Source organism: Sorex fumeus, unplaced genomic scaffold (assembly GCF_029834395.1).
Source record: "Sorex fumeus unplaced genomic scaffold, SorFum_2.1 ptg000008l, whole genome shotgun sequence".
In the NCBI taxonomy this organism is placed as follows: Eukaryota; Metazoa; Chordata; class Mammalia; order Eulipotyphla; family Soricidae; genus Sorex; species Sorex fumeus.
The window spans coordinates 9,350,606-9,366,243 of record NW_026606065.1 but is presented as its reverse complement, the minus strand read 5'-3'; the positions used below and the strand labels follow the sequence as shown (position 1 = coordinate 9,366,243).

The 15,638-nt window shown below is 42.3% G+C and overlaps 1 protein-coding gene and 1 non-coding gene across 3 annotated transcripts in view; one reads left to right on the top strand and one right to left on the bottom strand.

The window, feature by feature from the left end:
• Positions 1 to 15,638, bottom strand: part of FILIP1 (filamin A interacting protein 1) — a 209,354-nt gene that overhangs the window by 114,848 nt on the left and 78,868 nt on the right. For both annotated transcript variants that reach the window (XM_056109778.1, XM_056109777.1), the window contains exon 2: positions 151 to 432. In XM_056109778.1, coding sequence (XP_055965753.1) covers positions 151 to 426 — 276 coding nt within the window. In that variant the 5' untranslated portion in view covers positions 427 to 432. The remainder of the gene's footprint in view (positions 1 to 150; positions 433 to 15,638) is intronic.
• LOC130019541 (small Cajal body-specific RNA 11) lies at positions 5,358 to 5,502 on the top strand. The gene has a single exon (XR_008791850.1). It is a non-coding gene; the product is annotated as a small Cajal body-specific RNA 11 (non-coding RNA).

Sequence of the window (15,638 nt, the reverse complement as noted above, 5' to 3'; positions counted from 1 at the left end):
CATTCATTTAACAAATATTTAGAAATGAGAAAGAACAGCCCTTTTCCCTACAAAATTTACAACTCAGTGAGGGAGATATGTTCAAAGTCTCTTATTTTATAGTGTAGAAACTAAAGACACTATTAATAGTTCAGAAAAATCTGACTCTACCTGCAACTCCCCTTCCATTATACTGAGTAGCTGGAGAAGGTCTTCTTTGGACAATTCCAAGGTTTTCTTATTCTTTTCTTCTCTTTCTCCAGATGGCTTGAGGTGTCGTTTGACAGTTCCTGAGGGCATGACATCATCCTCTTTCCTATTTGATTTGTTCTTCTTTTTTGCATCTTCTGAGAGATTTTTTTCTTCAGCATTGCTAATGATGGAGGACTTGGGGCAGGAGATATGCCCGTTGGATGAACTCTCACTACCTTGGTTTCGGGATCTCATTCCCACCTGCAACATATGAGCAAAAAAAAGGAGATGATTTTTATGAGCACTGACACTTTTTGGTATACTTACTAGAAACTCAGAGCAGACTTACAATATATCAATAAAGAAAAGCTGACTAACCATTCCCAGCTAACTTCTTTACAGATTTATTGAATTTGTAATTAAAATATTTTAGAAAGGTCTGGAGAGAGGTCTGGAGAGATGGCAGGTAGGGCACTTGTTTTTCATGTGGCCAACCTGAATTCAATCTCTAGCATCCCATATGGTTCCCTGAGCACTGCAGGGAGTAATTTCTGAGCACGGAACTAAGAATAATCCCTGAGAAATGGTGGATGTGTCCCCACTCCTGCCCCAAACAAAGAAGAAAAGGGTGAGAGAGAAAGAGTATAGCAACTAAGATGCTTGTTTTGCATGCTGTCAACCCTGGTTCAATCCCTAAAACTACCAGGAAAGATCCCCAGCACTGAGACAGGAGCAATCTCTGAGCATAGCTGGGTGTGGCCACAAAACAAAACTAAAAAGAGGCTGAAGTAAGTCCATCCAAAAGTTGTAACTTCAAATTCTTCCAGGAAACAGTTAGGAGTCACAATCTACTGGAAAATCCACATGGGGTCATAGGGGACTGAAATGCAGAAAAATGGAGGAAAGGAAAAAGGGTGTTGTCATTTTCAGTGATGTGGTTATGTTTTTTTCCACCACCTATTTTTTGAAATGAGGTCATTTTATATCAGTATTTACAGTGGTAGCAAATCCATTTGCAGTGGGAAAATCCATTTCAAAAACATAATTTTAAAAAACATTTTTAAGTTAAAAAAAAAAGGCAAATGGGGGCAGGATCTAACCTGTCCCACAGGGAGTATATTCACGTGTTGCTATGATAAAGGCTTCACAGATTCTCTCTCAATCTCTGGACAAAAGAACTTGACCAACAGGTATGTTACAAATAAACATACCTAACTCACAGGCTAGAACTCAAGGTACTATGAAGAGAATGCCAGTATCCTGGGGGCTGTACTCTACAATTTGCCTAAACCTTAAAATAGCTTAGCTCTTAGGCTTTTTAAAAGTCACCATATAAATAGTCTTTTCCCTGAATAGCTAAGCAGTGAGATTTTCATTACTCATTGCAGATAAAGTACTGGAATAAGAGACTTTGTTTTCTGAAAGTAAACTCCCTTCATAAAGCTAACCATACTTGAGAAACCAAGGAAACCTTTCAAAATGCTCATTAATAATAGAAAAGTAAGTACAGTGTGATATTTCCTTTCAGATAGTGAATATTTAATTCTTTCAACAAATCATGAAATCTATATTCATGTTCTTTTTTTAAATCTAAATGCTTATAACCAAATGGACGTGTGTGTGTGTGTGTGTGTGTGTGTGTGTGTGTGAAAATTTTCTACAGTTTTCTGCTCTGAACAATATAAACAAAGAATTGGTTCTTAACACTAGTACCTTGTCTTCTGATTAATTCAACGATTAGTTCTTAGAAATCTTGAATATTTTTTGTGTTTTTCACGTGTCTTTGGAATGGAAGCCCAAGCACTTCAGAGGGGACCGGACTGTATTTCATCACCACTTGTTTATAGGTTGGGTTAAGTCTCCCTGCCACCACCTCCTCCAGAAGGATATGATGAACAGAGAGTTTTAAATTTAGCTCTTGACCTGCTATACATCTCAACTAAGACGCATGGGCTTCCCAAAATGTGACTCCCCACAATACCACACATGTGAATTCCATTTATCGGAAATGGTTTCCTCTATAAAATCTTAAAGTTCCTTGGGATGATACATCAGTTATTGATCTGACAACTTAAGTTTAGATCACACATTGGTAGAAATTCCAAACAACAGTAACCCAAAGGACAAAGACATAAAGTGGTGGTCTTCAATTTAATCACACAGCATTAATTATAAACAGCATTTATATCTCATTATATTATATCTTATTGCAGCTTTTCCCCTCTCGACTTCTTTATATAAGATTTTAGCATTATGTAATTCCTAACATAGGAAAATGCATAATTATATTACATGTATTTAATCAATCTGTATTATTCACAACATATGGTAAATGCCATCATTAGTAGCATTAGCATTCTATGCTCATTTATTTTGAAAAAAATCTCAGTATAATATTTGTGGCTAATTTGATTATAGCATTAATATCTTATAGTGCATTAACAAAATTAGGTTAATTTATTAAAATGAATTATAGTTAATTGAGCATAATTAATGACTTTAATTAATAATGAACTCCACGTATTTAAAAATTACCTAATTATTTTAAACCACTAATTAGGTTAAAAGGTTGAATTATTTTCGATTCCACATTAAATTAATTTGCTGTTGGAAAATCTCTCTTGTTAGACTCATATTAATTCTGTCTTAATGAATATCTTTCCTCATTGACATGAAATTTTGCATTAATTGTTTTTCCTGTGACATGTGCTCATGGATTTTAGTCCTTTCTGATAAACCAAATAAAGTCTACTGTCTTTATCTTCACCACAAATTTAGACAATCAACACCTGTTTTATCTAAGGAATGCTAAGAGTGAGAGATAATACAGTTAAGAAATGTTTTAGGGGAAAAAAATAATACAGCAAACAGGAATGAGAAAAACTTAATTTCTTAATAATTAACTAAGTCCACAGCAATGTCTTTCTAAAAAACATTCAATAATGTTACTGGGCTGGAGCGATAGCACAGCGGGTAAGGCATTTGCCTTGCATGCGGCCGACCTGGTCAGCCCAGGTTCAATTCCTCCGCCCCCATAGGAGAGCCCGGCAAGCTACTGAGAGTATCTCGCCCACATGGCAAAGCCTGGCAAGCTACCGGTGATGTATTTGATATGCCAAACACAGTAACAAGTCTTACAATGTTACTGGGCCCGCTCAAGCAAATCGATGAACAACGGGAGGACAGTGACGGTGACAGTGAATGTTTACTGCTTTATAGTCTAGTTTTTGCTGTGTTGTCTTTATTCTTACTAGGTTGGGTTGGCTTATGTGGCAGTGCTCAGGGCTTACTACTGGCTCCTCGTTCAGGAATGACTCCTGGGAGTACTCAGGAAACCATATGAGGTGCCAGGGATGGAATCCAGATTGGGCACATGCAAGGCAAGTACCCTACCCACTCAGTTGGTTTTTTAGGAGATTAACTGTTGTTTTCTGAAATTACAGCTTTTTCTAAAATAACTAGAAATGCTAGGATTTGAAACAATGCCTGATTCCATATACCCATATGCTATGACTTTCCTCTAAGTGATTAAACACTAAAAATTAGAAAGGAGAGAAAGTACCGTGTAAACCAGATGATTCAGAAATAATTATAAATGCTTACATGATAGTAGGGTTTTTAGTACATAAAATTAAGAGTTGGAGAAATCCATTCATGTATCTTATTTTATAGATATCTTTGTAATACACAGCAGCTGAAATTAGGCTGCTTAGTAGAAATTCTTTTTCTAAAATCATTAACCTGATAAAGAGTAAAATGATGAATTATTTAAAAATATTCCTGAGAGATAATCTGCTCAAAAGAAGATGAAGGTAGAAAGCAAAGTCTGAGCTTAATCATAACTTACTTAACTACAAATTTAATTATTTGCTTCAGGAAGTAAAATAGAGAACATTTCATTAACATTGGCAAAATCATTTCCATTGTGCTTTTAGGAGTAACAGACAGATGACAGAACAGGCATTTGTCAGTCTGTGGGCTTATTTTTTAATTAATTAATTAATTAATTAATTTTGTGATTTGGGGACCCACACGTGGTGGCACCCAGGGGGTACTCTCAGCTCTGTGTTTAGGGGTTGCTCAGGAAGCCTGCCTTGATGACCCCAGCCAGACACACATTGACTGCTTGCAAGGCAAGTCACTTAACCCCTGTATGATCTCCCCAGTTCATGTAAGCATGTTAGTGGTAGATGATTTGGGACATGAAGATAGCAAACTTTCTGTAAGAATCTAATAATGCCTTTACTCATCTTAGTGCATAAAAAAGAAAAAAATCTCCTCCCTGGTGCCACTAATATAAATAGTAATTTCGATAGCACAGCGGTAAGTCACTTGCCTTGCGCGCAGCCAGCCTGGTCGAGCCGGGTTCGATTCCTCTGCCCCTCTCGGAGAGCCCGGCAAGCTACCGAGAGTATCTCGCCCGCACGGCAAAGCCTGGCAAGCTACCTGTGACGTATTCGATATGCCAAACACAGTAACAACAAGTCTCAAAAAATTGGAGATGTTACTGGGCCCGCTCGAGCAAAACTCGATGAACAACGGGAGGACAGTGGACAGTGGACAAGCTATAAAATAAAAAGAAAGAACAGTACTTTCTATTTTTCAAAAAATATAAATGATTGGGAGAAAAAAGAAAGTGATCCACTTGATAAAGGTATAAATGAACTGAAGATTCATATTAGGCTAGTAACTTCTAAAAATCAGTGCTAAGTGAAGGTGGGGGGTGGGCGCTGGAGCCAAGTACAGAGAGTAAGGCACTTGTCTTGCACACAGGCAAGCGGGTTTCATTGATGGCACTCCATATGGAACCCTAAGCACTGCCAGGAGTCATTCCCAAGTGTAGAGCCAGAAATTTCCCCTGATCACTGCTGGGTTTGGCCCCAAAACAAATAAACAACAAAATGATAATAAAATCAGTACTAAGAGGGCCAGAGAGATAATACAGAGATAGGCTGCTTGCCTTGCATGCAACTAACTCAGATTGGATCCCCAGCACCCCATGTGGTCCCCGAGTATCACCAGGAATGATCCTTAAGAGTAGAGCAAGGAGGAAGCCCTAAAGACAGCCTGGTATAGACCACACACACACACACACACACACACACACACACACACACACACACACACACACGGGAAAAAAATGTTTTAATAAATAAAATAAAGTTTATGCTAGTAGAGACAGCGATTCTTCCTTACAAATTATCCTAAACTGGTACTTTGCCTACTGCCATGCATAGCTCCTAAAGGCAGAACACGGGACAATCTCCCTCTTTGTTTTTGTGGGTGCCATCCTGAGAACAGAAATGGCTCTTAAAGGCATGAGAGGACATTTTTTTTAAGTTATCCTGAAGATTTGTGAAGTGCATTTAACTTTTCCTTTCTTAGTAATGAGTTAGCAACACCTTTTCTGGAATTTGCTGACAAGGGTATGAAAAAGGAAAGATCAAATTTCATTCCAAAACTTTCTATCTATGGTCATCTCTTCTCTTCATCCCTCTCCACCTCTGTCCACATCTATTAGGCAATAACCATAGACTACAAATATTCCCTATCACCAACAAAAACTTTTATGTCCAGGTTTGGTTTGGGGTATGTTTTCTCTGCTTATCACATATCCAACTTTTGTGCCTGCCACCCATAGGGCACTTTCCTTACCTGGGATCAATCTCCTGTATCCCTGAGTCATGCCAGGAGTAGTTCTTAAGCAGGGGCCAGAAGTTAGCTCTAAGCACAGCTCGGTGCCCCTTCCCACTAAAAAGAACCCCCGAAAATGAAAGTAATAATTACGTTAAAAGCCTATTTCTTGGGCTGGAGCAATAGTACAGAGGGTAGGGCATTTGCCTTGCATGCAGCCAACCCAAGTTCGATTCCCAGCATCCAATATGGTCCCCCGAGCACCACTAGGAGTGAATTCCTGAGTGCAAAGCCAGGAGTAACCCTGGTGCATCACCGGGTGTGACCTAAAAAGCCAAAGAAAAAAAGTCTATTTTTTATAATATGTCCTAACAAAAGGTTTGCTGTAATGGAGCTTCCAAAACATTTGCCATATTTGCGATTAACTGTTCACATTCTTTCTTATTATATTATATAAATAAGAATAACCAGTGCATTCAAACCAAAGGCAAACTGTAATATCTGTTCTAGTTTTATGTGAATCTTAAGATGAAAAATATTAATTAAATCAACTTGTTTAAAACGTGAGACTAGCACCCAGGAATGGCTGAGATTAGTACCAGGAATTTTGCTCCATGACTTGAAGGCCAGCCACACGTGCTAGGTGAAAAGGAAGTTCAGATAGAGAAGAGAGCACCAAATAAAGGGTGTTGTGAGGACCCTCCCTGGGTGGGAGAAGCATGCTAAAAGTAGTCTATAGACCAAACATGATTGCCACTCAATGCCTCTCTTGCAAAACACAGTACCCAAAAGAAGAGAGAGAGAACAAGGGGGAATGCCCTGCCACAGAGGCAGGGTGGGACGGGGGGGATGGGGGGTTGGAGGGATGCTGGGACCCATGATGGTAGAGGATGGGCACTGGTGGAGGGATGGGTGCTTGATCATTGTATAACTGAAACCCAAGCACAAAAATTGATAAGTCTATAACTGTACCTCATGGTGTTTCACTAATAAAAATAAAATAAAATAAAATAAAATAAATAAATAAACTTGTTTATTCTCTACCAATGCCAGATTATTCCCTCAGCATAGTTTATATACTTGGTTCAGTGTAGTTTTTAGTATACCAACACATCAAATGCTCAAAGATTTCTCATGAGATTTTAGTTCTTTCTAATAGAACAGCTTGTTCATAAATAGCCCAAGTTCCCCTTTTTTTACAATATACTTTCATTTTCTTCATTCAATTTATGTAATATGCTATATAAATTACTAGTATTGCAAATTATCTACACTCATGAAATCCTCAAAATAACCAAAGGACTTTTGTAAACTCTTTCATTCTCATAAACTGACATCAAAATTTCTCATTAGAGAGAGAAGGGCCACATGGAGGGCTGGCTCCACGGCTCCCGGAGAAGGCACCAGCTTCCAAAAAGAGCCGAGATCACCGGGAAGTCCCAGATGGGGTAGGTGCCGCATCCCACCTCCCCCAGATGGAACCCCGGTGACCAGAAGCCTCCACAAGCATAGCTCGAGTATGCGGGAACTAGAACTTTTCCTCCAAACTGCCGGGACCACCCTGGCTCCCAGGTAACCTCTGATTCCGGAAGTCATGCCCATGGCCCGCCCCCCAGAGCCATCTTTACAGCATACAGCCGCAGAGAACGGTCACATGGAGGGCTGGCTCCACAGCTCCCGGAGAAGGCACCAGCTTCCAAAAAGAGCCGAGATCATCGGGAGGTCCCAGATGGGGTAGGTGCCGCATCCTGCCTTCCCCAGATGGAACCCCGGTGACCAGAAGCCTTCACAAGCATAACTCGAGTATGCGGGAACTAGGACTTTTCCTCAAAACCGCATCTCTGTATATACAAAGTGATCAATGGGAAGTAAATCACCCAACGTTTCTCCCTGAAAATCAGAGTTAAGTTTGGAGCACGGCCACAGCCCCAGAAGCACAAGGACTTAATGCAGAACCCAGCAGCTTGGAGCAGAAAAGTGAACGGACTATGCGTTAATCCAGGCCATCATGTCTGTCCGGAGGGGACAGGGTGTTGCCCCATTCGCCCTCTCCTCTCTGGAAAGAAGATGGCAGCCACATGGGTGCCTTGTGGAGAGCAGGTGTGAGCCGGGGGTGTGGGGGCGACTAAAACCTCATGGGAAGGGGGGCGTTCCGGTCCGTCCTTCATGCCCTTCCGAGGCCGCCAGTTGCCCCCCACGAGCGGCTCTCCAGCACGGCCACGACTCCAGAGCACAGAAACCAATCTCTTAATTATCTGACTCTCAGTAGAAATACTTCCAGGGTTAATTAGCAAAATAGCGGAAATCCAAAACCAACATTTAATTCTTGAACCCAGCTGTAGAAAGCGAATCACTTCACAATGCTTTCTCAGCATGTCTGATTTGGGGGGGGGGGGTAAACTCTAAATAATAGTGGTGCATCTTTTATTGCAACAATGAATCTAATCAAAGCAGATAGAGTGTCAACTAGAATTCATCTGTCTCTCAGGCATTGGGAGGAGTGGGGGTGGGGTTTTATTGGGGTTCTTCATGGTAAAAAATAAGTAATGGTAAAGGGAAAGGTGTTTGATATTTGCATGACTGAGACCTAAACCTGAAAGCTTTGTAACTTTTCCCACAGTGATTCAATAAATAAATAAATAAATTATAAAAATTTAAAAAAAATTTCTCATTAGAAAAATGCTTTTTATTATGAAACTAATATCCTCACAGGGCTGGAGCGATAGCACAGCGGGTAGGGCATCTGCCTTGCACGCAGCCAACATGGCCGACCCGAGTTCGATTCCTCCGCCCTTCTCGGAGAGCCCGGCAAGCTACTGGGAGTATTCGATATGCCAGACACAGTAACAACAAAGTCTCCAATGGAGACGTTACTGGGCCCGCTCGAGCAAATCGATGATCAACGGGAGGGCCTTTACTTTACTTAATATTCTCAGAAGGGTTTTACTGGATTTTCTAGAACAGTGAGGCAAATCACAACTACTAGTAAATTTAAACAGGACAGGTTAATGTTCACTGGGATAAAGACAATTACTTGGATGATATCACTGCTTCATGCTAACAGGATAAACCATGAAATATTGCACAGAATTCCCAATGTGCTAATGATAATTCTATGTTTGAATTTAATAATTGCCTGCACAAATGTCAACTCTATTCAACTCTCCCTTAAAGCCTTTTTAAAAAAAGTCTCTAGATTCTTGGAACCCAATGGCTTTTGGTAGAAATGCATCTGGACCCTGCAGCAGGTTACTGTCACTGGGCCATTCCAGGGGGGAAAGGGTGCTGTCCCTCCGCCTGCTCCCCCTAGGCGGCTCAGTGGCCACCACCCTTCAGAGGCCATTGGACAGTCAGGTTTGGCCCCTCAGTGATGAGACACGGGGGGCCTCATGGGATGGGGGTGGAGTCAGCCCTTTCCTCCCCGTCTCAACAAGACCTCGAGTCGTCACCCACGAATGGTCTCTCTGACTCCTGATCAAGCTGCTTAATGGCCATGATCCAAGAGACTCAGGAACAAATCTCAGAACCCAGCAGGTCTTGGCAGAAATCCCTCCAGATTTAAGTGTTAAAATTTCAGAATTTCAAAATCGCGTGGCCACTACTGCAGTCGCGCGACATCATATGTTATTCATAACCAGCAATAGAAAACAAATGGTCTACTGTTGCCTTTTCAGCAGATCTGAGTGTTGGGGTAAAATCCCAAATAATAATGGTGGGTCTGGTGTCAAAATATTGAATGTAATCAAAGTAGAGAGAGAGTAATGTGGAAATCATCTGCCGCACAGGTAGGGGGAGGGTGTGCGATGGGGGTATACTGGGATTTTTGGGGGTGGAGAATGGGCACTGATGAAGGTACGGGTGTTTCATTTTATGACCAAGACTTAAACCCGAAAGCTCTGTAACTGCTCTCACGGTGATTCAATAAATAAAATTATAAAAAATGAAAAAAAAAAGTAAGGTGGAATTCATGCCCAATTCAATCAACTAATCAGTGGCTGAATAAATAGCAGTACTCCTACATAAAAAAAAAGTCTCTAGATGTCTTCTACATTTTCTTTTGTTTTGGGCATGGTTGGTCATACCTGGCAGTGTTCGGGAGTACTCCTAGATTTGTATTTCAGGGTCATTTCAAGGGACCATGAGGTCTCTTGCTAGGTATCAAATCTGGGGCCTATCACACTCTAATTATGCACCCCGGTTCATTGAGCCATCTCTCTGACCCAAATGAATACTTACTTAAGATTCAAAAAACAAAACCACTTAAAATCAGTTTTGATATATGGAGTCATGACTTGTGTCTGGTTTGAATTCCTCTTGACTTCTGTCTCTTCTAATTGTCCCTGAGCATCTCCTGTCTTGGATTAGATCAGAGTACAGGGAGTCTAAATTGAAAACAGAGCGTAGTTACTTTCTACACCCAGCAAGGAGAAAATTGGAGTTTTTCCTATTAGAGCACATTCTATGAATGCAACTGAAGCCACAAGATTGTCAAAGATGTTCATTGAATAACTTTAAAGATGCTTTCACTCAGATACTGTGTGAAGAGAATATGAATCCTGATCAATCAACCAATCTTCGCAAATTTGGTTACCCTGCGAATGCAATCATCAGCAAGAAAAGTAAAAAAGAACTTTGTGATTTCCTAATTAAAGCACATTAGGAATTTAACTAAAATTCCTTGCTAGTACAGTACAAAAGTTTCAGACACAGGGTGTGAGCAGGAAATATGTAAGAAAATGAGTCAGTCACCACCTCTGAGAATACTTTTTTGAATGATTCCTAACAATATCCCTTCTGCAATTATTCAGTCCTACCTCAGAACACCACCAACCCCCACAATGAACTGCAGAGATGCTCCATTGTCACATCATGTGTCAACATCCTTACATTGTGTTCATAACAGACAGAATTGTTCTGGAGAACTTTGTTTTAACCCTAATGAAGCAAGAGAGCTGCATCTCCCAAGGCCCCACTCCTTTATTCTTCAGTTTTGGACAAGTTACTTAAACATTCCAACCTGTTGTTCCTTCATCTGTAAAATGACAATAGTTGTGTCACTTCTACCCACCAAGAGTATGTGAAATCCTAATTTCCACCTTACTCTGTGTGTATGGAAGTATTTTCTGGAGGAAGCATTCATCTGTTGCACACTAAATGTTGCAGATTAATAAAACACTGCATTTTACTTTCAGCTGTGATCAGAGAAGAATCAGAAGACTTCTCTACAAAGTGGTAGATATTAAATATTTGGTAGTTTTTCAGGCCATATGGTCTTTGGTACATATACTAAGCACTTCTGTTTAGCATGAAAGCAAACACAGATAAGATATAAACAAATAGCAGAGCCGGATTTGACCTACACCCTGTAGCCTATCAGCCATAATTTAGATTGTGTGACAAATATGGTGGCTGGTTACATACTTTTTTATTTTTCAGTTTGGGAGGTTTATTTGCCGTGGGGGGAGGGCACACCCAGAAATGCTTAGGGCTTACTCTTGACTCTGTGCTTAGGAATTACTTCTGGCAGTGCTCAGGAGATCAGATGGGGTGTGAGAGATCGAATCTGGGTCAGCACGTGCAAGGCAAATCATCTTAACCCTTATTCCTTTTCTCTGGTCCCTGATGGGTATAGTTAAACTGGGAAAAAATGAAAACAATTTCTGCCACTCCCAGCTCCATCCCTTAGTTTACAACCAGTTTTTTAAATGGTTGACAAGAAGGAAGAAAAAAAATAAATGAAAGATCATGTCATAACTGTGAATTTCTCTTCTCTTCTAGATAAGTTGCTATTTCCTTTGCAAGTCTGAATCCAAGGCAAAAGAACTTGAGCTCGGTAAAGGGTCTCTCTCTGCCTCTGTGCGAGTGTGTGTGTGTGTGTGTGTGTGTGTGTTATTTGCTAAAGTTCAAGAATAGGATTCCCATGGGCAGTAGTGAGCATGAAATGTGTATATAGACAAGTTCAGCTCTGCAACTAGGTGATTGAGACTGAAGCCTGATTAAGTATATGGAGGAGACAGAAATTGACCAGAGCTCAAGGAGGGAGGAAGGGTAGCTGAGTAAGATGGGTCGCATCCTAATGGAAGAGCCAGCACTGCAGAGGAATCAAAGCTGAGGAAATGGATGGGAGCGGTGAAAGGGAAGGCACTTTAAGAATGCACAGATCCTGAAAAGGTTCCAAGACAGCACAAGAGACAGCACACCTTTCAAGAAAAAGCCACAGCCACAGATTTTCACTAAGAACCAGTCTGGGGCGGGGGGGGGGGCGGGGAACGTGGAGGAGGGAGGGTCACAAGAGAATGCAGGTTTTACCAGCCTTTCGGGTAGTTGCACTGAGCCCTGCATTCATTGGAGAGTTCTGCTGTCACTGTCTTGAATTTTTATTTTTATTTGGGGGGGTGGGGCAGAGGGGTTGGGCCACATCCAGAGGTGCTCAGTGCTTATTTCTGACTCTGCTGGAAGATCTCTTCTGGCCAGGCTCAGGTGCTCAAGACTGGGACCATACAGGGTTCAGGAAATGGAACAGTCAGCTGCATGGAAGGCAAGTGCTTTATGTGCTCTACATCTCCCCAACCCAAAATTCTAATTTTTTTTCCTAGAAGTCCCGCTGTCCATTTTATTTTGTGACCCGCACCTCCCCCGGAGAAATTTGTGATTGGCCCTGCCAGCAGCAGGGCAGTCCTTCTGATCCAATGCTGAGTTACTGCCATCCTATTATTTCCACCGGGCTGGAGCTATAGCACAACGGTAGGGCATTTGCCTTGCACAGAGCTGGCCCGGGAGGGTTCGATTCCTCCCCCCCTCTCGGAGAGCCCGGCAAGCTACTGAGAGAATTTCGTCCGCGTGGCAAAGCCTGGTAAGCTACCCGTGACATATTTGATATGCCAAACACAGTAACCACAAGTCTCACAATGGAGACGTTACTGGGCCCGCTCGGACAAATCAATGAACAACAGGAGGACAGTGCTACAGTGCGGTGCTAATCCAGTGAGAAAACTCCTCCAAACACCACAGCCAAAGCACAGGGTTTGGTGATTACCCCCATCCTCCCAAAAGGGAGAGGCAAGCTTAGGAAGAGAAAATGGATAGACTAATATGGAATTATGACTTAGCTTAAGACTGATCCATGTATAAAGAAGTTACCTGGGGGAAAAAATCAGATAAAATAGAATTTACTGCAAAATATACAGGTTTTCTGTCTCGGGCAATGATTGGTGGGAAGAAATATAGGAGAGTGAGCTGCCAAAGAGCAAAGTTGACTTTAGTCATAAGTGAATGAAAAATTAGAATCGAAACCTTGAACTTTATGGGGTTCTTAACTGTGAAATATGACTCTGGTTACAGTTTTATATAAACCATAAAGTATGATGAGCCATTGAGACAATCAACGGAAAGGAATTTTCCTTTAAAGCACATCACTGTGGCTCCTCTTCTACCTTTAAAATTAAAAGATGAGTCCAAGAGACAGAGTTCAATGGGCTGGAGCACATGCTTTGCATGCAGGGTACAGTTCCAAGCGCCACATGTCTGCCTGAGCACCACCAGGTTTAGCCCAAACTTTCCTCCCTTCCCCACCTCCCAAAAAGACAATAGAATAGACCTTGTAGTGCCTGGCAAATAGAGCTCAAGAACTCTTCCTTTTTTCAATGTAATTTTTTTTTAGGGCTGGAGCGACAGCATAGCAGGTAGGGCGTTTGCCTAGCACGTGTCCAACCCAGATTTGATTCCTCTGCCCCTCTAGGAGAGCCTGGCAAGCTACCGAGAGCATCCTGCCAGTACAGCAGAGGCTGGCAAGCTCCCCTTGACATATTTGATATGCCAAAAACAGTAACAACAAGCCTCACAATGGAGACATTCCTGGTGCCCGCTGGAGCAAATCAATGAACAATGGGAGGACAGTGCTACAATATTTTTAAAATTTTTTATTGAATCACGGTGAGATACACAGTTATAAGTTTGTTTGTGATTGGGTTTCAGATATATAATGTTCCCCAATACTTGTCCCTTCACCAGTGTACATTTCCTACCACCAATGTCCCCTGCTTGCCATCACTACCATCGCCGGCTCTGTTCAGAAACTTCTCAGCAAGCAAATGACTATACCTCCTCTCCTTGGAGGAGCTCTGGACCGAAAGCTCATCTTTAAGGCTAGTTACCAGTTTGGTTTGTTAACAGCAGATGTCTTCTCATTTCCCTCTCCTCACCTTCCCCTTCCACATTTTCTGCTGTTCCATCTGTATTCCTCACCTCTGTCTTTCGTTGAAACTATAAAAAATCAGATGCCAGTGATCTCATTCTTCAGCACAGGGAACTTCCCAGCCTGGACTCTCCTCAAGAGTGCTCCAAATCCAAGCGTGATCCCTCATTCATCTATGCTACTCACATTTCTAGAATTCTAGGCTGGTGTTAAGAAATCAAACTGATGGCTACAGTAACAGTACGATTGGCTAGCGGACTTGCCTTGCACATGACTCACCAGGTTCTATCCTCAGCAACCCATATGATCCCCTGTGTACTGTCAGGGGGCTGGAGCAATAGCACAGCGGAGGGCGTTTGCCTTACTCGGGTTGGTAGGCCGACCCGAGTTGCTAGGCCCCTCTCGGAGAGCCCGGCAAGCTACTGAGAGTATCTCGTCCTCACCGCAAAGCCTGGCAAGCTACCCGTGACATATTCAATATGCCAAACACAGTGACAAGTTTCACAATGTTACTGGGCCCTCTTGAGCAAATCGATGAACAATGGGAGGACCGTGACCGTGACCGTACTGTCAGGAGTGATTCCTGAGTGCAGAGCCAGGAGTAACCCCTGAACACTGCCAGGTATGACTCCAAAACAAAAGGAATAAAAAAGGGAGGGAAGGAAGGAAAGAAGGGATGAAGGGAGGAAGGGAGGGAGGGAGGGAAGGTAGAAAGAGAAGGAAGGAAGGAAGGAAGGAAGGAAGGAAGGAAGGAAGGAAGGAAGGAAGGAAGCAAGGAAGGAAGGAAGGAAGGAAGGAAGGGAGGAAGGGAGGAAGGGAGGAAGGGAGGAAGGGAGGAAGGGAGGAAGGGAGGAAGGGAGGAAGGGAGGGAAGGTAGAAAGAGAGAGAGAAGGAAGGAAGGAAGGAAGGAAGGAAGGAAGGAAGGAAGGAAGGAAGGAAGGGAGGGAGGAAGGGAGGAAGGGAGGGAAGGTAGAAAGAGAGAGGGAAGGAAGGAAGGAAGGAAGGAAGGAAGGAAGGAAGGAAGGAAGGGAGGAAGGGAGGGAAGGTAGAAAGAGAGAAGGAAGGAAGGAAGGAAGGAAGGAAGGAAGGAAGGAAGGAAGGAAGGAAGGAAGGAAGGACCTTGGATGGATCTGAGGATCCTGGGAGTGACTCAGTGACTAAAGCACCTGCCTCGTACATATGGGACAGCAATCTGGACACCAATGTGCTGAGCCAGATTCTGATAGATCTGTTCTTTGGGATCCCCAACACCACAACAGACATGTCATCTCTGGTGCATGGCAAACAGGTGTGTGTGAGATCTACAAGCTAAACTGTATGACCCCTGGTGAACACAACATAAAGTGTGCTAGCATCGCAGCCTGGATGCATGGATGTGAGCACCACAATTAAAGGTTTACAACCCCCGATGAACACCACAACCAGATGAGTAGTCACAGGTAAGCGCCACAATCCGGTGTGTACATGACCCTTATCATCACAACAGTAACAGGAAATGGAAGCGAAGGGGATAGGAAAGAAATCAACCTGGCCACATTTAAATCTCAGAGCAGTGCCACTATCCCAGTTTTTTTATTCCACAAACATTGCTAACTTCAATGAATCTTTGACAGAAGTTAAAGCAGAAAGCAATTTTTAT